The following is a 23,537-nucleotide window of genomic DNA, read 5'->3' on the forward strand; positions in this document are numbered from 1 at the left end:
TGGGGACCACCACCTCCCTGGGGCTACATTAAGTAAGTATAAGAGGGAGCCAGAAAGACCACCTCCCTGGGCCCACGTCATCAGGGCTGCCCTGGCCCCACCCAGGGCACCCACCACTCCTTGATAGGGAACCCCTCAGGTCCCCCCACGGTCCCAGCCGCCTTCCTGCGGGAGCCAGTGTTGCTCCCGCAGACAGGGAGCTGCTGAAAATACACCACCCTGCATGCTGGAGTAATCTTCATCTCTTTCCCTTCATCTACTTCCCGCATGACAACTGCCAGGGAAAGAGATGAAAACTCAGTTTTAACACTCCTGCTTGTTGGGAGTGGAGTCATGTTTGCTTTTGCTTGATGGGATCTGTCAGCTCCTGCCAAGCAAAACCAAACTGTTACCCAAATCCCCCCCACCGCACCCCACCATGGTGGCACCTCAGCATGTAGCAGGGGCCATCCCAGGGAGGTGGAGGTCCACAGGACCATGTATGGCCCCAGGGGCTGGCCGTGTGTTTCTCCCTCTTTTGATCGACATGGGCTGGCCCTGGGGAGGTGATGGTCCTAAGGGGCGTACATGGGCCGGGACTTGGGCCCTGGTGCCCCCCTCCATGTGTTTAAAAAAAAAAAATTCTATGGCTCTGGGGAGGTGGGGGCCTCCAGAGCCGGGGTTGGGGGCCACACAGACCCCATCTTTAAATTTGTTTGCATCCCCGGGGATGTGGTGGACCCCGGGGCTTCTCAAAGCCCTAAGAGGAGGCCCTCCCCAAGTCCTGGCCCAACCAGCCAAAATGAATTACCACTGTTTGAATTTATGGAAAAATCCACAGATCCAAAAAAAAACTTTTAGCCCTGGCATGGTCCCAGGCGGAACCCTGGACCAAGGCTGAGGGGTCAGGGTATTCCTACCCTGGCCTCTTTTCTTCTTTCTTTTTTTTTTTGTTTTGTTGGCAGTTTTATTTTTTGGGACTTGGCTGAAGCAGAGTCCCAAAATGGCTGGCAACACTTCCTGGTTGAAGTGTTAGCTGCTAATCAGATCTCAGCACAAAATCTCCGGGATCCGTGGATCTTCAGCATCCCTAGATATCCATATTTATTTTTCCTTATATATCTCTCACTTTACTGAACAGATTTGCACCAAATTAGAAAAAGCATGCTGTCTGGACCAAAGGCTATCTTTCTGCCAAATTTGGTGTAATTCCGTCAAGCAGTTTGGGCTGTAGCTGTGTCCAAAATCCCTACAGAAAAATGCATGGGGAAAATGCGCTACAGGACCCCCCCCCCCCCTTTCCTGAATCTTTCAAGACACCAGCTTAAGACCATGTCATATCAATTTAAAATATTTCGTGAAGATTCGTCAAGCAGCACCAAAGTTATTGGCAAAACAAAAAATGATCTTCCTATGGAATCTGGGTCCTAACTATAATTACCTACTGGTGACCTCCAAAGATTAAAAGGTGGTTTATGTTTGGGAAATCTTTTTTTCCTTATACAAACCAAACTTAAACTAACAAATATTACAAATTCTAAAGTTCTAGTTATAGCTTTAATTTACAGTTTACGCGCCACATTCACATTATAAGTAGTGCACCCTCATGCACACTCTTTTCAGCTCGCTAACCAGACAACAATAACTATAACTTGCCATTCTATCATGCACTTTATTCTTACAACTACACCATTCTTACAACTTCACCACTCCACTCTACAGTATTCCACTGTGCGCAACTCCTGTGTACCCCACTGTATGTAACTCCACTCTTTACTGTTATAATGCATGCGACTCCACTGTATGGTTCCACCCCACTCCTCTGTACACTACTCCAGTCTATGCCACTCCATTGTATGTGATTCCACTGTGTGCCCACTTCACTCTACTACACTCTATGCTATAGGTCCACGCTACTCCACTGTTGTCCACTCTATGGTATTCCACTGTGTGCCACTCCACTCAACACTGTACACAGCTTCACTCTGCCACTCCACTGTATGGTATTCCACTCCACTATACGCTTTTCCACTCTACGCAACTCCACTGTACTCCACTATACTGAATGCTATTCCATTGTATGCCACTCCACTGCATATCATGCCACTGTATGCTACTCCACTCTAGTGTACGTCACTCCACTCTATGCCACTCTAGTGTACGCCACTCTACTGTACGCCACTCTACTCTACGTCGCTCCATTGGATGCCGCTCCACTCTACAGCACTCCACTGTATGCTATTGCACTCTACCCCACTCAACTGTGTGCCACTTCAATCTGCACCACTCCACTGTATGCCATTGCACTGTGCGCTACTCTGCTATGCACAATTGCGCTACTCCACTGTACACCACTCCACTCTGTGCTATTAAACCGTGTGCCACTCCACTGTATGACACCCCACTGTACTCTATTCCACAATGTCACTCCACTGTACACTAATCCACTCTATGCCACTTAATTCTAAGCTATTCCTTTGGACACCATTTCACTCTACGCTACTCCACTCTATGCCATTCTACTGTATTCCACTCTACGCTATTCCACTCTATGCCACTCCATGCACTCTAGTCTACTCCTGTATGAGTAAAACGTCAGCCTAACTAGAACAACTCTGTAACCTTTGGTTTTCTTAGTGAAAATATATGTACGTGTGTGTGTGTGTGTGTGTGTGTGTGTGTGTGTGTGTGTGTGTGTGTGTGTGTGTGTGTGTGTGTGTATATATATATATATATATATATATATATATATATATATATATATATATATGAGATAACTTACTTGTGGCGATTTGTCTGGGAATCCTATGGTTATAAAGAAGATGAATATGGTTTATGACAGAAAAATGAATGCGGGAAAACAATTACAGTCAATTCAGATTCATGAGCTTCCTGCATACCGACTATGAGTTCTTTTCTGCAAACTGTAGTGAATACAAGAGTGAGGAAGTGTGCTCCTTAAGTGGGTCTGTTTACAGTTGGAAACAGAGCCTGGCTTGGGTGTGGCTTTGCTTCATACTTTGTAACAATACTTTTGCTCAACATGCTTGGTACTTTTTTTTTATCAACATATGTTTTGCAGATTCCACACAGATCCCTGCAGCAGATGCAACAGCCCACCAAGCTGTCTTACTTGAATTGCTTCAGCCGTGCTCTTTGCTGTTTTTGTTTGTAATATTTATCTGCTTAATATTGGAAGTTAATGTGCGCTCTGATGTTTGACACCAAACTGTTCTGTGTTTTTAATACAAGTTTAACCCAACATCACTATTATAGTCCATAAGTGTTCCCTGCGATGGTGCAAGCCTATTGAAGCCAGCGGTGCTCGGCAGGGGAGCTGTGTGTGGGTCTCAGTCTTAGGACAGCAAGGATGCTGCTGGTGCAGAATGGTGACCGAGCCTTGTCCGGGTGTCTGCTCTCAGGCAGCATGGATGCTTCTGCTGATCTGTGATAAGGTAGTGTATGGGCCTCAGCTCTTGGAGAACTTAGATGCTGGTGGGTCAGTGATGCTCAGTAGCAGAGCTCTGTAGCACAGCATTGTGTGTGCCTCATGCTGACCCAGAATGGTGCATAGTATGTGTGTGTTTGGGAGCTGTGTGTGGGTCTGAGTTCCAACATAACATGACAAAACATGAATTGGTGATAATTCTTTTTTTTTTTTTTTTAAAGTGTAGGGGACCAATGGTTTGCTTAGGTGACCATTGCCAAATGTCAGTGCTGCTAAATAACAAGGCTGCTTTTTCCACTCTACACTGTCTTTTTATCTCACTTTTGTAGGTTCTTTTTCATACCAGCTCTCTCTTTATTACTATTTTCATGTCCTCTTGTCCTCTTTTCTGCCATCTTTTCTCTTGCTGTAGGTCCACGGCTAATGGTGAAAAAATTTGTCCCTGTCCCCAAAATGAGCTCCGATATATAGATGGACAGAGCGAACGATAAGAGCCAGAGTCTTTAATACTTTTACTTCTTTTCGTAGATGATTCCAGTCTCTTGCCCACTTTTCATTCTGCCAGTGATTCCTTCAAAGAGTCACCAGCACCACTTTTAGACCCCGGAGTGCCACCTTTCTTGGGAGAAGGAGAAACGAGTAAGTGAAAACATTCTAATAATATTAATGAAAAATATCATTACTCAATTTTATTTACACAATGCACATACACCACCCAGTCTTCTCTTGTCACAAACTTTAAACATTTTTGACCTGAACCTCTGGAGGCTGCGAGATCCTTCTAGTTAAACAGGTGAGTTTTGACAGCCTTTCCAAAGGATAATTGTTTCTGTACTAGCTTGAGGCTTCAAGGGAACTTCTTCTACATTTTGGGAGCAGAATATTGAAAGGATCTGGATGTGCACCACACTTTCTTTATTCTGGAAATCTGGAGTACAGGATTTGTGCAGCAGTACTGATTAAGTGGTCAGTGGCCCTCTGAAAGAGATGATTATTCAGCATATTATGAGTCATGCGCAGTATCGTGAAGTTGACCAAAAGGCAACCAGTCTAATGTCTTTCTTGCTTCTGAAATACAGTCGCTCTTTTTAAATTGACAGACTAGTCTTACCAGATAGTTCTAGATAAATTGGAGCGAGTCTGGTAATTTGTTTTTGATGTAACCCCAAATACAAGGAGTTGTTGTCCAGTTTGGACAAATTGCAGGCAGGAACAGAATATGGAATTGATGTGAAATTAAGGGAAGAATTTTATTGAGTGGACTTAGCAGAGAAAAATAAGTGCTCCCCACTGCAGAGAAATGGTGGTCAAAGGCCAGATTGTCATTAATGGTCCTTCGCAGAGATTGGATCTCTACCTTTGAGACAGTAGGATTGCTACTGATTCGTGCATATGTCGTTCCTCAAAATTAAAAGCTCTGTCCTACTGGCATTTAGCTTTACAACACTGTGCCTCTTCCATTGGTGGACTGCTCCTAGGCAGTCATGGAGACTACATGTTGATTGATTTAAACAAACCACAACCTGAGTGTCACCTGCTTAAGAATAGGCACAATAGTCATATGAGCTAACAGTGCTCACCAGTGACTGCTCAAACAGGTTAAATAGCTTATTTGTTTGATTGTGAAATCTGAATGGTAGTGAGTTTAATTTCTTAGCTACACAGTAGGAAAAGACCTACCACCATCATTTTTTTGTTTGTATCTTGGGAGGCTGGGGAAAGAAGGTTGAAGGTTGTGAAGTTCAGGGAATACAATAAAAATATTGTTGAATAAAAACAGCCATGACCCTGCAGAACTTTAAAATGTGTACAAAGAATGGAAACCACCTATGCTGCTTACAATGACCGCAAGAACCTAGGAGAGAGCCCTGTGATACACCACAGATAATCTGGATGCTAGGAGTTTCAAAGGTATCAAAAAGCAAAGTGCTGGATGGGATGCTTGAATTAATCTCAGTCCCTGGCGCTCGCTCAGGGTCGCATCCTAATCATCCTTGACCTTGCTTCTCATGGGACCAGTCCAGCCCAAACTGCCAGGCCTGGTCCACCGTGAACCAGAACACAAGCATCCCAGGTTTGGTTTCACTCTCATGATGTGCTCATCAGCGAGGTGCAGCTTGATTTCAGCAGCACAGTCAGCATAAGACCCACGTCTGGACATACCAGGCACACTTAGGGCATCAAAAACAAAGTGATGGATGGATAGAATGCTTGACATATTTTCAGCTATTGGCGATCTTTTGGGCTGCATCCCAATCCATCGTTTTTTGCCCATCATGCCACCTCACTTTAGACCCAGTCATCTGCAAATCAGCCTTGACCCTGCTCCTCATGAGAACAGTCCAGCCTGAACTGCCACCCCAAGTCCTCCCTGAACCATGATACTCACCTTAAGAGCCAATAACAAGGGCAAATTCAAGCATTCCATCCTCAATTTTGAATACCTCTACTATCTGGAACACTAGAACTTCCACTATGTTTGCCCCAAAGGAGCTCTCACCATGGTGGTAGAGACTACTTCAAGGAAACAAGTATTGGCAAATCCAATAGGTCTCGTCTATGCAAGAGCTATTGGCTTTGACAATGTGATTTACCCATGTTGTTCACCAGCTGAAGGTTAGTGGCATAGAGAAAAGTGGCATGCTGCATCATAGAGAGGAATGGTGAAGAATAGAGTAGAGTGTTGTGGAGTGGCAGAGAGTGTTGTGTATTGGAGTGGCATAGTGTGAGTTGCGTAAAGTGGCATACGCTGGAAGTGGCATAGAGTAGACTGATGTAAAGTGCATTGGTGTAGAGTGTTGCAGAGTATAGTGGCGCAGAATGCAGTGGCATTGAATTCATCGGTGTGCATTGTCGTAGATTGCAGTGGCATAGATTAGAGTGATGAATAGTAAAGTGGAGGTCCACAGAGTGGAGCAGAGTGAAATAGAGTGGCACAGAGTGGAATAGTGCAGAGTGGAGTGGTGCAGGGTGTAGATTGTAGTGGCGTAGAATGGAGTAGTGCAGAATAGAGGGCCATTGAGTGCAGTGGCATAGAGTGTCATAGGGTAGAGTGGCATAAAGTAGATTGTTTCAGAGTAGCGTAAAGTGGCAAGAAGTGGTGCAGGGTCGAGTGTAATGGCGTAGAGTAAATTGGTGTAGAGTGCAGAGGCATAGAGTGCAAGTGTGCGGACTAGATTAGAGTGGTGTACAATGAAGTGACATAGAGTGCAGGGGCATAGAATTAAGTGTTACAGAGTAAAGTGCATTGAAGTAGTGCGTATTGGGATAGAGTGCAGTGGCGTAGAGTACAGTAACGTAGAGTGGAGTTGTGCAGAGTAGATTGGTGTGGCCTAGAGTGGAGTAGTGTAGAGTGCAGTGGTGTAGAGTAGAATGGCAAAGAGTGCATTGGCATAGTGCAGAGTGGTTCAGAGTAGAGAGGCGTGGAGTGGTGAAGAGTAGAGTGCAGTGGTGTGGTGTGGTGCAGAGTAGAGTGGCAGGGAGTGGAGTATTTATGGTGTTGTAGCACACTGCCATAACAGACAACACATTTCAATTGAAATGACAGACGAAAATGTATGGAATGTGCATCACCTATGTAGGAAGCTGGCCTGGTGGACACCTATGGTGTTATCACCCTATACCAGGTCCAGGTGTCCCCTATTAGTGAGGTGTAGTCAGTGTCTAGGAAGCCAGGGCACTCTAGAGGTAGTTGTGGATGAGCAGCCAAGACTTATCTAGGAGACATGCAAAGCTTATGCAATACCACTATAGCCACACAGTACTCTCACACATGAGAACCACCCAGCGTTTCAAAAATATAGGTACTTTATTACTGTAGCACAAATACTAGAATATTTATAGGCAGTCTTCCCAACTGGACGTTAGTAAACACTAATTGCATACAGAATAGCAATCAGTAAGGAGCATAAAAGCAACGAGCATTAGCAAAAGTAATAGAAAATAGTGAGGGCCATAGGGGAGGGCTTAACCATATACTAAACAAGTGGAATGGGAGAGACAGTCCCCCACCCAAGGATGCGGAATCATTAGAGGGGAGCTGAAGGGAACTAGGAACCTCAAGAGGTGAGTACTGGAGTGAGCCCCAGTGATCAGGAGAGCAGAGGTAAGTAAGTACCTATTTTCCCCCCAAACCAACAGGAGGACTTAGGAAAAAGATTATGCAAGACCAAAACCAGACTGAAAGAACCCAAATGTGGATTCTGGCAGAAAGAGGACCTTCAAAAGAGGGGGACCAAGTCCAGTTAGTGATGGAGTGTCCGTTGGTGGCAGGAGCCACTACCCACCCTTCTGTGGATGCAGAACCAGGTCGACAAGGGACGAAGAAGACCAGCTGTGCAGCACAGGAGATGAAGAGAAGTCCCTGAAGTGATGCAGATGGTGTTCCACGTTGGCTGTCGGGTTGCAGTGGTGCAGGAAAACCACCAACAAGCCTTGGACAATGCAGAGGAAAAAAAAGAAGTGTTGCAAAGCTGAAGAGGACCAGCAAGGCCCAGAGTACTCCACCCATGGAGGGTATTCCAAGGTGACCCACACAGTTGGGAGAGTCACCAGAAGCGGAGGCAGCCCCCACGGGCAAACCACTGGCAGCAGGCACAGCAGTCGCAGTGAGGCCCACTCAGCACACATGAAGAGGAGTCTACCGTCGCTGGAGCAGCAGAGAGGAGACTGTGCTTGGCAGGAAGAAGTGTTTGAAGAAGTGTTTGGGACCAGGGCTAGTCTGAGCCTGAAGATCTGTTAGAGCAGAAGTAAACAAGACTTGGTAGCTGCAGGAGTCACTGTGCACAGGGACCTGTCCTGCAAGGATGGGGCAAGGGCTTACTGTCTTCCAAGTTGGACAACTGGCAGACAGGACCAAGGGGGCCACTGCAGACCTGTGATTCAGGATCCATGCAGCTCTGAAGGAGAGCAGATCTATGCAGCCGATCATCGTTGCAGTTGGTGCCTGTGGATGCAGGGGACTGACTCCTTCACTCCAAGGGAGATTCCTTCTTACTTCTTGGCGCAGGCTGGAGTCTCATCGACCTCAGATGATACACAGACAGGGGAATGTTGCAGATGCTGGAGGGAGACGTAGAAACAATGTTGCAAAGCGGAGTCATCGCTGGAGTTGCAGATTGTTGGTTCCTGAAGAGTCCAGTTGCGGTTCCAGGTGGCAGAAGATGAATTCAATGATGCAGAGGAGCCCTGGTGGAATCTTGCACGTTGAATCTGAGGACCCACCCAAGAGGGAGACCCTAAATAACCCAGGAAGGGGGATTGGTCACCTAGGAGGGTGACCACCTATCAGGAGGGGGCTGTGACGTCACCTACTTGACCTCAGCACTCAGATGCTCCCAGGGGCCTCTTCACATCTTGGAGTCAAGATGACAGAACCCAGTGGCCATCTGAAGGAGCTCTGGGCACCACCCATGGGGTGTTGATTGACAGGGGAGTGGTCACTCCCCTTTCCTTTGTCCAGTTTTGCACCAGAGAAGGGACCAAGGATCTCTGGACTGGTGCCATCCAGGTTATGCACGGAGGGCACCAAATGTGCCCTTCAAAGCATACTGGTGGCTTGGGGAGGCTACCACTCCCAAGCCATGTAACACCTATTTAAGGGGATAGGATGTTGCCTCCCTCTCCCATAGGAAATCCTTTGTTCTGCCTTCCCCTGCTTGAGCTGGTCAAGCAGCAGGAGGGCAGAAGTCTGTCTGTGGAGTGGCAGCAGCGTGGGCTGCCCGGAAAACCCCAGAAGACTGCTAAAGAGCAATACTTGGGGTCCTCTAAGGAGCCCCCAAAATGCATGGAATAATACAGCCAATACTGGCAGCAGTATTGGGGTATGATTCTGACCTGTTTGATACCAAACATGCCCAGGTTTGGAGTTACCATTATGTAGCTGTACACGGGTAGTGTGACCTGTGTCTAGCAGACCGGTAAAATGGCTTCCCAGCACTTACAAAGCCCAGTGCAATGGAGCTGGAGTTCGTAGGGGCACCGCTCCTCATGCAGGGGTGCCCTCACACACAGGGACCTGCACTCTGCCCTCTAGGCTAGGAGGGCCTACCTTAGGGTTGACTTACAGTGACCTGGTCAGTGACCTGTGGTGATAGGGTGCATGCACCTTTTCCCACAGGCTGCAATAGCAGGCCTGCAGACACATTTTGTTTGGGTGGCATAATACATGCTGCAGCCCATGGGGAACCAATTGTGGGGTGTGCAAATTCCTAAGCAATCAAATTTAGAGGGAGAAACCACTATCAGTGGGGTCCTGGTTAGCATGATCCCAGTGAAAACAGTCCAAGCTTACTGACAGCAGGCAAAAAGTGGGGGTAACCATGCCAAAAAGAGGGTACTTTCCTACAACCTAGTTTAATGGTTTGTTTTGATCACATTAAAGTATTTGTTTCCAACACTTCAGAAAGAAAAAAGAATTTGCTTCATTTGTGCATTCATAATTCTGATGTATTCTGAAATATTTACACAGTTCGTTTAAATGTGCCCTTAGAATACAGTGGCTGACATCTTGCCCTGTCATCGAATGCACAGCAAATATGACAAGATAAGAACAAGATTTAAAGGCATTTTAACAGAAAGAGATTTTGTGGAAAAATACCATAAACCTGTTTAGGCAAAGGAAGGAACAAACTGAACCCGAGAGGCTAAAGCAAATAAAGGCATAAAATGGGAAGGCAGAAAGTGTGAGTTACAAACCACAAAGCCAATGGTAACCAACAAGCAGAATCCATTCTTATGTCAACTTTCGGAAAGTACCCAAGATGTCCTTAGCAACACTACAGCTGCGCTGTCCAGTAGGCTGGGACCTAAAACTTCCGCCATCGATGCAGGAGTCTGTAAATGTGAAAGACTGATAACACATACAGATGCTTCTTGGACTTACATTTGTGTGACTGCTACTAAAATCCTGGGTGAACTCAACTAAATTTCTCAGTTTTTCAGACAGGCTTTTAGGGAAGCTCGTTAAATAATCCAATACTTTAAGGTGATCTACAGTACCTAAGATCTTAGTCCTTTGCAGCTTTAAATATATTAACAGGCCTATCAGAAAAGTGTGTGTTTGGGAGAAAAGCTGGCCTCAAAACAGTAGATTCTTTGCTTTATTGTTCGATGGTGATAGTCTCTGAGATTTCCCATGTCTTTGCTCTTCTTTGGCTAACACATTGGTTGATGGCTAATGTGAAAAGGGAGAGCTTTCGTGGTAGCACATGTAGTCCAAGGAGCTATAGCACTCATCACAGGGAAGGCAGGTGAACTACTGGCGGCCACCGCTTGGCACCCCTTAGAATGAACAGCAAACGGGTAGGTCAGTAGATACTGCCCTGTTACAGAATTAATAATAAACTTTTTTATGCATCACTTCATACCTCACTTCTGACATTTTAACACTGTAAATAATGGTGGGTAAACAATGTTTGGTATTTTACTCCACCTTGGAAGGCAGGAAGGCTGAGTTAGCCACCTTGGAAGGCAAGAAGGCTGACCCGATCTCGCTGGGTTTCATCTTGAGACCTGCAGATTGCTGCATCTAATCGGTGAGCATCAACTTGCTGGATTGTAAATACATGGACAGCAGAAAACTGTTTTCAATCTTCCTACTGAATGACTCTGACATATAACTGTCCTGCCCAGCACTTATTATTTGCAATTAAGTTAATCATATCACCATTCACCATAAATTGATCCTTGTTGCTAGCTGAAGGAAGGAGTAAACCTGGATTCACAGCCAATCAAAGAGTACTGATTTTATCCTGCTTAGCGGAAGAGCTAGATTGTTAAATATTCAGTGAGAAAAATCTGATTTATTTATTTTTTATTATTTATTTTTTACTTATGCCTAAGTGCCTGTCTGAAGGTCTTCAAAGGTTTTGAGGCTTGAGCCAATAAAGCCTTGCAACCACTAACTGTCCTGGAGAATCTGTGGATCACACAGGAAGGAAGGACCACGTCTTACTCAAAGCTTTCTCCACAATGCAGAGTTTCAAATTTAATCCATCTTTAACTGAGCAGCTAGTGTTGCTAAGTCAATGTAGGGGCAGTGATGCCTTGTGAATCTGGGACATGAATCCACACCTCAGTGGATCTGTCACATGACCAGGAGATTAAAAAAGGCATGAATTTTTTTAGTTTGCCAGGACCCAGGAAGGCTTTTGAGGAGTTGTGGAGCTAAATCTCGTTTCAGTACCTAGCGAACAATCCTGGATCACAACATGGCTTAGATAAAAATATAGAAAGTCAAAGCAATAGTTTAGCACACTGGTTTCCAACTTCATCCTGGGCAAAGCTCCTCATGATATCCTGTGTTTGGTTCATCAGATTAAAGGAGATGATATCTTCTAAGAAAACAGTGGTGGTCTTTACAAAAAAGGGACTAGTGGGTCTTTGCATCTTGTTACTTTGAGACTATTGAGCAAAATTGGAAGACGTCTAATTAGCATGTTGAGGTATGTTGGCATTACATGCCAACAAAGGTTGAAGCCTAATTTTGCTAATCTTGGGACAGTCCTTAGCAGATTGCTAACATTGTGTATGAAAAGGACTGTAATTGTTGGCTAGAGCAGCAGGAAAGGCATCGCCCTGGGGGATGGGTACACAGAAGATAACATTAGTATGTATACCTTTTTTTCTTTTTATAAATAATATTTTACATTTTCTTTTCTTGTTGTTTTTACAGCACATCGATCAGACATAGGAAATATGAATGAGAATGAAGTCCATACACTCTCACAGAAGAAACACCAAAGAGTCTGCAGGAGTACGAGAAGCCATACCTGTATGGAGTGTGAGAAGAGATTTACTACGATATCATGTTTTTAAATCACTACTCATTACATACCGGAGTCGGATCCTTTCACTGTGGTGTCAGCAAGAATAGCGCTGCTCAAAAGACGCATCTGCCACAGCACCGAAGAATGCACCTGGCAGACAGTGTGGCGCAGCAGAGAAAATCATTGTAGGTGCTCAGGAGGCGTTGTGCCCTCGACAAAAGGGTGGCTACAGGGAAATGCCCATTTCCTCTGAACCAATGAAATCTGATTAGGAACCGCAAGGAATCCAAACAGGGGTGACTCCTCTGCATTGGTGGAGCGTCGCCCTCCCTGGCTAAGAGGCAGCAGATGAAAAATAAAACGATAACTTACTATTGTTCTATCTTTCAGCTGCTGGCTCAGCCAGCAGTGCAGGGAGGGCGAGGCTGGACCACGGGAGAGGGGACAGGGAAGGGTGAAGAGACTAGAGGCACCTAAGTGCGCATGTGTGTTTGGACAGCCGTCTCAGGCCGGCCAAACACCCATGTGCACTTAGGTTTCTCCAACCCCGCTATGTTGAACAGGCGGGCTGGAGAAACTGTATAGACCCCTAGGCAGTTTCTGAGTGGCAGTCCAAGCTCAGACCATCCTGATGCTGCTCTCATGCCTGGTATAGTATAAGAGCAGCGCCAGGATTGCTGAGGAGCCTCTGCTTCTGTGTCAGTGAATGCTGGGACACCAGAAGAGGATCGAGGTGGCAGGAGGCGGCGGCGAGAATGGTAAGTGTGTTTTTTTTTGTTTTTTGTTTGTTTGTCTTTTTTATATTAGTTGTTTTCTCCCCCGGTCCCCTTTGTCACCTCTGCCCCCATTGACCTTGACATTTGCGTCGCTGGATCCAAATATAACTACGAAGAACAGGTAGGAGAACCTTATGCCTCTTTAATTTCTAGGCTCCTTTAGGGTGAGGGGTTTATAGGCAGGGAGTTTATACTCCTGAAGAAAGCAGAGTGACTCATGTGGCCAGTAAGATATCAGCTGGAATGTGTAGGCAATAATATTGATTGATGTAGAAATCATTATGTTTCAGTAAAAAATCCAGTCAATTATAATTTTAATTATGACATGGATACCCACTTAATAAAGAGAACTCTTGGGTTTATCCATAGTCATTTTTTAACTGGAACCCTGCACTAATTTTCAGAAAAATTCTTTATCACGAGCTCTCAAGAAAGCTCCTCAAACTTGGTTGAGCCCATGCGGGTGGCACCCATAATGAAGCATGCCGCTACATGACCGGTGAGGGGTCTCCTGTAATATCAAAAACAAATCCCTGTATGACATGATAGGAATCTTCATACAGTGGACTGATTGACATTTGGGCTACCATACTCTGTGGTATAGTATGGCATGGCATCTCAGTCTGTCAGCTGCTACCCCACCCCACACATTCTCGACCTCCTTCCACATAGTCTGTGTCCATCGTATCAAAACTAAGTACCAATCCCATGCATACAGTATTTCCAGTCCCTGCACTGCATTTCTGCAAGTCCAAGCCACAACTCTATAAAGCATTACCAAGCTAATAGGCACATCCCTCACGCTGCTCTCACACATGGATATGCCTCACTCTGTACTTACAGCGGCACAACTTCCAAGCTGTAGACCACTTACCCTTCACTCACAAAACTTGCTAATCTTACATTCACACCCCTCAAAACGCACTTACAAAACAGGGTGGCCATCTTGCACTCTCATAAACACGCTGCCCACAAACACGTGTACACCACTCACTAAGAATGAGTAGAGTTGGGAAAATTGGTGGCGTAGGAGGCACCGGTCCACTAGTGCATTTCAAAGCCGTTGAGATAAGCTACACTGAAGCCTAAATGTTCCCCCACGCTCAGAATATCTCCCTGGGGGGCAACCTCTTGCTGTCTGGTTTCCATGGGTCACTCACGAATAGGAGGGACAGGGGAGATTTATAGACCTGCAGGTGTTGACTCCCAAATTAATCAATATCATACATAAAGCAAACACCTGGGTCTCTAAGCAAGAAGGGAACAACAGGGGGAGGAACAGGGAATATTCCATTTTAAGGATAATTTCCCTCACCCACCAAAGGTGGAATGCTTCATCATCTAGCATCTCCTCACACTGACTCCTGATCACGGTACGGGCTACAATTCCCTCACTGTGAAGAAGGAGCTCTGCGGATATTTTAACGAGATGGTGGATCCCTGTGGTGAGATAAAAGGTAGTGAGGCGTGTAGGTGATAGTGGTTGAAGCTGACTACAGGGTGCGCAAACAACTTTGTTGCGCACCTGAGTCAGGTTTAAAACAAATGGACACTGCAGGAGGTAATTAGTCCTAATTCAGTGTGTCACACCAGAAGGTCAACATGTTTCTGCCATTTGACCTAGACCAGGCTACTTTTATTAACAGGGCCTGATGAATGCCAACACACCTCTGTTGAGGGTAAAATAGCAGAAACATGTTGAGCATCTGGTATGACACATTGAAGCAGGACTAATTACTTCCTACAATGATTGTGATAGTCTTGTTATTGTTTTTTCAGTTATTAATATTTGCATTTATATCTAATGTAATTTTATCGAATATCCCAAACTTTTATGGCACGTATTGCCGAAATAAAGTTTTCTTGAATTGAATCAAACATATTCTTCTAAATCACCAAATAATCCACATAGAGCAGAAGCCCTTGACACAAGGAGTTCTTTATTCATAAAGTCATGTTAGGTACCAGAGAATCCATACATAGGTGGAGACTGTGAGACCGTATTATTTTACAGGTAAGTCTCCCAACAGGCTGAAGAATCTACACTGGTGTGAGGTCATGCCACTGCATTTAATGTGAAAATCTGCACTTGAAATATATCTTCTAATACACCAAAGTTGCCCTTGACAAATGTGCACAATTAGCCTAGCCCCAACTTCCATAAACGAACAGACCTGTTGATGTCTCCCAGACCTTACTCTCACATACACCACAAGATCATTAATTGTAACATGGTAATGCGCCCAGCTAATCAATGATTCTTCTGCAGAAGCTGTGACTTTCTAATTCATTGTAAAGTTCTTGATTTTTTTCAGTGTGTTAGTCATTTTATTGGCAAGATCCTGTAGGAAAAGAGAGAGCCCCTGAAGGCAATCAGTCTGAACCTCCATTTTCATTAATTGATAGTTTGAAGCGCCTACTATGGTTTTCATTAGTTAAGACATTATGCCAAGAACATCCCCAAGTTCATTAATCTCATCTTTCAAAGACCTATTTGATTGTTCCCTTTGATGTTCCTCATAGTTGCCTGTCCGAAACAGCGTTCTTCAAGCACTTGCAGCATTCATATCACTGCTTTTGAACATTCAGGATTGTCTGGATCCAGATTTTCTGTTTTAGGTGTCCAGTGATGGCAGGGATGTTTATCTGACTCCACTGTGTCTCTTGAGATATCTAAAAAGACAGCTGCATTTGTTGAGGGATAATCTACTTATTCACTTAGCCTTATTGAGAACTTTTTTCTGGGATCTTTAAAAGCCTAGTATCCTGCCTCATCTTTGTGCTGTGTCTTAATAATTGGAGCATATAATTTGGCCATTATCATCATAGCTTGTTGGATGTTGGTATATTGACATCAACTAGTGATTCTACCCGTCTTAGTTCAGGCGAGGAATTTACATTTACAAAATTTTTATTTCAATTATTCTTATTGGAACTTCCTGAGCCCAAGACCAGTGGGTCAGCAGAAAAAAATATTTTCCTTTCTTTTTGAGGTGTAAGTCAGCTTGCTTTATTATTAGGGTACCCCGAGTTGAGGAGAGGTTAAAACATCTTTCCATTGCCCCCAAGGACCAAGATGATTAAGTCCCTCTACTTTTGTTGCTCTTGTTTTGGAAACATGTTCCTCATGGTAAATTAGTTTGTCCAGTCATGTGGGGTTGGTGGATCATATCGTCCTGTTGAATATTCAGGGGTTTAACACTTGTTACTGTCTGATAAACTAGTAATGCAGATTGATAGTTATTAGTTTAAGGTGTAGTGGTAGTGTGAGGATCTAGTGTTCTGATACTGATATTGAAGAATTATTAATAAACCCCAGAGTTTGATTTAGGGTGTCCTGGTGCTTGGGCTCTGACACAATAGCACATTGCACTATCACTCTGTATTCCTGAAATCCGAGTCCTGTTAAAGCCCAGTTTGCGATCCCATGCAGTTTATCACTACAGATCACATGCAGTGCTTATTAGGCACATGCGCCTATATTTCTACACCAGTTAGAACAGGTGCTGCCTCACCTCCTTGTTGTTGCTCCTTCAGTGCATTTGTGCGCCCGCTTTCATTGAATAGAGTAAGCAGAAAACTTTCTTAGTCCTTGATGTTCTTAAGTTGGCCGTGAAGCAGCCTTTAAAATCTGCTGTGCGGTTTCCCTGAGATTGTGACTTGCTCTCTTGGTGCCGTTTCAGGAGCCATTACAGGTCCTGCTACAAGACGCCCTGCCCAGGTCTGCTAAATTGGTGTTTGCAGCAGAGGTAGGCTAACTTGGCTCGTTGAGGAGGTAGCCTCCCATGCTTCATTGAGACCACCAGCGGCGCAGTCCTGAGGCTGGTTCAGCTTAGTTCGGTTAGTGCGGTTGACATATAGCTGAGATACGACCAGAATGGTTTCAGTCCCGGACCACCATCAGGGCTCGGTAGGCTCTGCCAGACAGTGTTTTTGACAGCCTCAGTGTTTCGGCTTACAGCAGTTTGGCGGACTCAGCATGTCTGCTGATGGACTGTAGCTGGACGGCAGATGGGGCAGCTGGACAGCAGATGGGGCAGCAAGTGAGCGGAACTCGAACAGTGCATGGTTACAGAAGAACAAGGAGAGACACAAGCATGCCACAGTAAAGTTGAGAACCCCAAAATAGCAGACTAAACCCCTTCTCACCCGCGACAAACAAGGTAAGAAATAGAGTGGAAATGCCTTTTTTAATCTGATATTTGCACTTCCTGCTTCAAGCAAGAAAACACAAATGAAGAATTTTGAGCACAGAGCACAATAAAACATTGAGGCCAATTAGCCTCATACTTTGCTGTCATAGAGTTCCAGTATGGGGGTTCTGTATAGAAGAAACTTCTGCCTTCATCGCTCCGACTCAGGCGTGTAGTTTCTGTAAACTTGTGATTTTATGAAGAAGTACATACATCTACTTTCTCGTGCAGGGCTTTTTGTACTTAACCTAGTTTAAGTTTTTGCTTCCATTTTAGACCTATATGGAAAACATCCTTGTGCAATATAGTATCATTTGTGAATACATTGTTTCCATTTCAAGATGTCCTTCTGGGCCAGCTGTAATTCCTGTCTGCGTTTTTATTTATACTATAAGCCTCTGAAAAAAGTGTTAGGTGCATGGAGTATGTTTTCCTATTTACGTGGGTGATGGGTAGCTTGTGTTTCCACGTAGAACTTTAACCTGGACTCTTCTGTCCTGTTGTATAAATTACTTGCGACTGTATGCACGAGAGTTGGCTCGCTTGTAATGCAAGTACTACTGAGTCATGCTAGAATGTCCATAAAACAAAAAAAGTGTGAATGAAACCTACAGGATTTGAAAGTTTGGCAAAGCTGGTAATGATTTTTAGTCTAGACTTGAGGACCTCAAAGTCCCCTCTGTTTATGGTGGGTTAAGTCAATATACAAACTAACACGGTCTAGCACCGTATCGGCAGAAGGAGTTTGAAACCAAAAAAAGATTAAAAATACATGCTTTTTAGGGATGGAAGGATGGTTTGTGCCTGCGTCTTGCTGGCGGCACCTGGAAACCTGTGAATGTATGACCTCTTACATAATGTAGGATATAGACTCATAGCTGATATAACATAAAGCCCAGATGAAAGGAAAACTACTGCAAACATGCTGTTGTTTAAGTCAAGAGTTAGTATTTGTTTTCTTTGGTTGGAAAGTTTTGGATACCTTCATACTGGGCATACTTAACAGCCCTGTGATGCTGTTTTGGAGGATAAAATATTTGACTGAATGCCACATTATACAAATGAAAAAAATCTATTATTTACTATTGGGAGCTTTCAGGGCAATGGCATTGCCAAGCTGTAAGTTTCCTAAGCAACGTAACGTGATATTTAAAGACATTTTCAATCAAGGAGTCTTATCTTAAGGGTTGAATGTGCTTGTATGCAGTAAAACCTTGTTTCACAATAAGCAAGACAACTGGACAACTCTACAACTCTATATATGCTGAGCAGGGAAATATAATGTATGTGCTAAAACATCTATGTATCTAAAGCGCTTGATCCAGTAATGTGTACAGAAAGATATTATTATGGAGTTCCATACAATGAAAATCATCCCATCAATTCATGTGTACTCTTGGCTTCTACCTGCTTATATAGACATTGGATTGTATCAAATAAGGGAGAAGTCATCCGAATCTGACAAACTAACTTGGTTTACGGGTTGAGCTGTCACATTCTTCAGTACTGACTGGACTGCCGGAGCGGAGTGCGTTTAGTACCAGGATATAAAGTTGTATTGGAGTATAAAGGTTATGCAGAAGTTCAATCCTAGAAAATATTGCTATATTTAGGGTCCTAGAAGTTGCTCTGGGCTGGTGTCAAGTAGGCTTGGTCCCTCGCCTTCATCTGACCCCATACCATGATCCAACATCAGCTTCCTGCGAACCATGCTCTTTGCTTGGCCTCTTAACTGGCATTTTATCTTTTGTGTTTAACAATTGTATTTTATCAGACTAAAAGTACCATTTGATCAGTGTTAAACAGTTTTCTTACTTTTAGCAAGTTTAAGCACATACAATGGATCTTATGCAGGATCCAGTTGGTGTGCCCTCTAAATATCAAATCAATAATGTGGATGGGACAGCATATCGAGGATAGAAAATATCAAGCGGTAAGTAAGTCTTGTATTTTCTATACCTGACTCCACTACCATAGCAGTGTTGTAACAATCTTTGACCTCTCCTGGCCACAGACTCTTTAGACCAAAAGCCTTAATACTAATGACCATAAATCCAGTGAGAAGAACCCAAGGAAAAGGTGAGTGGGATTGGATAAGACAACATGGGCCAGCACAACCACAGGAGTAGTCTATCCTATTTTCTCGTCGTCTTGGGTTTTAATGCCTTTGAGGTTGGACTGGATTTTGATGTGACCGAAGAAGAAAGTATGGAAAAATCAAGATATACAGAGGACTGACTAAGCTACAGAGCTTGCACTGACACCCTCTGAGTGGCTCTTTGGTGGTCATGACTTTTGATCTTTATTTTGATTCCTATTCTATAACCGGGCACTATTACTCCTGATGCCCTGGGAGAATGACTGTACCTGGCCTCATCAATAGCCTTACTGCTCTTCCCCAGCACTGACCTACCATCTAATAATGGTTCCTTATGCTTTAAATACGGTCTTGGACAGTTCCATCACCCTCCCGCAATCTTCAGTTTACATAGTGTCGATGACCACAAAAGAATGGTTCTCTTTTTTAGACCAAAACACAATGTTTCAGAGACTTGTCTTATATTTATAGCACGTTATTGTACAGGACAGTATGTTAGACAATATGATATTAAGTGTTGTAGTTGTATAGCTATGGTCATGAATGTGATTATATACTTTTTTTTAAACTATTTAATTTCTTCAACTATTACATGATGTGATGCGGTCATCTAACAACATAGATTGATGGTCTCACATTTAATGCTGCCTGCTGTCAGTTTACTAGCCAGCGGAATAGACTGATTGTATCATCACAGTGATTAATTATGAATTATACTAACCAGATGGAATCACTTTAAGAATCTCTTTCACACTCCTAGGGTGGCTCTTCATACATTATTCTCTAGTATTGAATCTTTCATAGATTCACATGCTTGACTCCTCTTCTCCGTTGTCATGTTAGGAGTCCCACTGTAATAGTAATAAAAGCAGTGCTAAGACTTAAGCATTAAAAATCACATAGAAAACAATAGACTTTGCAGCCACTTCACATTTTTTTTAGTGGAGCCAAACTTCACCCAATCAGAGTAGAGACACTGAAGCACTCATCCCCTGCAGAGCTACCGCACCTCAGATTTCTTACTGCATGTCGTGTGTGAGGGAGTCTCCCTGAGCTCTGCTCAGTTCCAGTGCTTTGTCAACTTTTGTTCATTCCTATACTCTCAAAGAAGATTTTTGTTCACTTTCAGGCAACTCAAAGGTGCTGCCTTTTGGGTTATTTTCCTGATTACCAGTCTGTCCGAGGGATCTATGAAAAGACTGCTTAGACCTTGCAAATCTTGTTGGAAATCAAGATTATTTTTGAAGAGCCAGCCCACAAGGAATGCCTTTTCTGCTTACACCCTCACCATACGCCAAAGGGGGTGTAAGCATTGTATGACTTTTTCGGCCAAGACCTTAAAGGATTGCGAGGCCAGGTTTCTTCTTGGCTTCTGAAGGAAAAGGCTCAATTAGACTCCAATTCTGATGATGAGGCCGAGTCATTCTTCATCAGGGAAGAAGCGTAAAAATCATACGAGAAGGACTCCAATAGAGCGAGATCTCACATCGAGGATTCTGGGTCTGAAAGATCTGTGAGCAGAGACTCTGCTGAGCCTTCATTCTCTCTTAGAAAGGCTCATTCTTCTTCCTCATCGGTACCTGTGAATCCTTTTAAGAAGCCTTCAGTGAAGAAAATCCATCCGTCGACTGATCCCTCACCGAAAATCATTCCGTCGATGGCTGAAGTGACAACAAAATAGTTGACATAAGTGTCTTCTTCCAAGCCGGTGACGACAGTGGTGTTGGTGACTCCGATAACAAGAACAACAACAGCATCTTCCTAGTTGACAAGGTATTGACTATGTTGACAGCACACGTGTTGAAAGTGCCACCTTCAACATCATCTATCACCTTAAAGATGACGAGAACATCCACTGTCCCGTCAACTAAGGTATTGTCTATGCTGCTGTCATCGACGGCTACTAAAGAGACAATTTTTATCTCTGAGGGAATTCCAGTGCCCATTCACCAGTATCCAGCCAAGGTGTCTCCTTTCTCTTTCCGGTGTGCCTTCTTGAGATGCAGGAATCTGGCAATGAGGTGCCATTTGGGCCAGCCTACAGTCCCACACTGTTACATGTGAAATGCCAGGACGCTGATGAAGATGATGCTCGTCAGGACACCTATGAATATTTGGAAGAAGATTTTTCTTTTCAGGACAAACCGCAATCTGCTGTTCATCATTATGGTACCTTTCAAGAGCATTATCCGTGTGATGAACCCTATGAGGACATTAGGGTTCGCATGAGGACACCATTTCAGTACCTATGACCTTTGGTTATGAACTTGCCCCACATGCTGGACGACTATTACAAATGGTTTCCTGAGACAAACGCCCCAGTTCAGCCTACTCCAGTTTGTTCAGGAACACCAAGAGTAATGTCTCTTCCTAACACTCCTGTGGACGCACAACAACAAAAGGAGAAACAAGTTTTGCCTCCCATTACTATAAGGGATGACTTTATTGCCAGAGATGGGGAGGAGCAGCCGGACAAAGGTGAGATTCCTCAGGACCCATGAGGTGATTATCAGAACTGGGATGATTATGTAGCTCCTTTATCTGCTTCACCCGCCCCATCACCTGCTAACTCTCCTCCAGGAGACATCAAAGGTTTTCATGAGCTCCTAGAAAGAACATCTAAACTTTTTGACTTGCCTCTTCCTTTCAAACAGGCTGATTGTTTCTTACTTGATTTTAGGGATGCGGCTCAAAAATCCAACCATTAAATCCCTTTAGTCTAGTATATATGGAAGGAGGGCTTAAAACTCAAAAAGACCCTGGCTTCAATGGCAGCTGTTGTATCCCGGCTGGGCAAAAAGTAGAAAGCACGAGACAACGCTACCTATATGTTTAATTGGTCATCCACGCCCTGACTCTTACATCATGTAGGCAGCCTATTGGCAGTCCAAGAACACCTCTGCTCCTTGTACTGCTCCTCCGTACAAGAAGGGTAGACGGTTGGACAAAATTGGTAAATGCTTCTCTGCTATTGCGATAAATTTCAACGGGTTTCCATTGCACTGGCTATGTTGGGGAGATATGACCATCAAATGTGGTTTGACATCACTGCACTCCTAGAATTTGTGTGGAAGGTAAAAATAAGGAGGCAAAGGAGATTCTTCAGGAGGGTGAGCAAACTTCCTCTGAAATTTGATGCTGCAATGGATCCCTCCTCAACAGCCTTTCGTCAGATGGCACGTGTGGCGGGTCTACGTTGCCAAGGTTGGCTGAAGGTCCTATCATTTTGCCCATAGGTACAAGCAGAAATACTTGACTTGCCATTTGATGGCGAAAATCTTTTTGGCAAACATGTGGACGATGCCCTTCAATTTATAAAGGAAGACCCGGATACCATGAGCTGCCTGGGCACATTGCAACAATGATGCTTCCAGCCCTTTCACTGAGGCAGAGGGAAGAGGGCAGTTTATGTCCAGAGCATCTTACCAGGGAAACAGATACCAGCCATATTCTCAACAAGGGTATTGTTTGCAATATTCATCCCAAATAAAATATAGGGCTACCTCAGCCTCATTGTACGTACGACCACCTGCATGTAGCCTCCATTTGGCTCAAGAGAAATCCCAGGATGCCTGTAAGGGCCAATGACACTTTATGGGCACATCACCTCAGTCCTTCATCAATGACAATTAGGAAATCCCCTTTTTCAAATTTTGCAATCAATGAGAGAGCATCTCTTCCAACAAATGGGTTTAGACGTCATATACCAGGGTCACCTTAGAATTTGTTCAAAAGCCTTCCAGTCATCCGCCTCACAGGACATGCCATCGTTATCGGTCTCTGCTAAAGGAGGAGATACATTTTCTCCTGTCCAAAGATTTGATAGGGGAGGTTCCATTACTACACCACAACAAGGCTTTCTATTACAATTTCTTCCTCATCAAGAAGGAGTCCGGAAAATAAAGACAAGTGATGGGTTTGAGGCTCTTAAACAAATTCATAAACAAACAACCTTTCAGAATGCTATCCTTACAGGAGATGCTGCAACTCGTCCTCCTAGATGCGTACTTCCGTATCCCTGTAAATGTGAGACATCATAAGTTTCTGAGGTTCTAGGTGGCAGGGTGCCGTTAAGTAAGTAAGTGACAGTTTTCTACAGTGGGTGAATACCAAAATGTCTCTGTCTTTAGTGACTTTCTGAAGGGGACAAGATTAGTTTGAGATCTGAGGGGCGGGAGTAGGGAAATTGTTCTCCATGCCACTAGCGCTTTGCGCTCATCCGCCCTTGCTCATGCTCAAGTCAGTATGGTAGGGTTCAATGGCAAATACGGGAGG

General features: G+C 44.1%; 1 protein-coding gene across 1 annotated transcript in view; it reads left to right on the plus strand.

Moving 5' to 3' along the window:
* LOC138248862 (zinc finger protein 502-like) overlaps positions 1 to 23,537 on the plus strand; it is a 118,269-nt gene that overhangs the window by 76,301 nt on the left and 18,431 nt on the right. The window contains exons 9-10 of the mRNA XM_069202818.1: positions 3,956 to 4,066; positions 12,102 to 12,209. Coding sequence (XP_069058919.1) covers positions 3,956 to 4,066; positions 12,102 to 12,209 — 219 coding nt within the window. The remainder of the gene's footprint in view (positions 1 to 3,955; positions 4,067 to 12,101; positions 12,210 to 23,537) is intronic.

The sequence above is a fragment of the Pleurodeles waltl genome, chromosome 8, assembly GCF_031143425.1.
Source record: "Pleurodeles waltl isolate 20211129_DDA chromosome 8, aPleWal1.hap1.20221129, whole genome shotgun sequence".
Lineage (NCBI taxonomy): Eukaryota > Metazoa > Chordata > Amphibia > Caudata > Salamandridae > Pleurodeles > Pleurodeles waltl.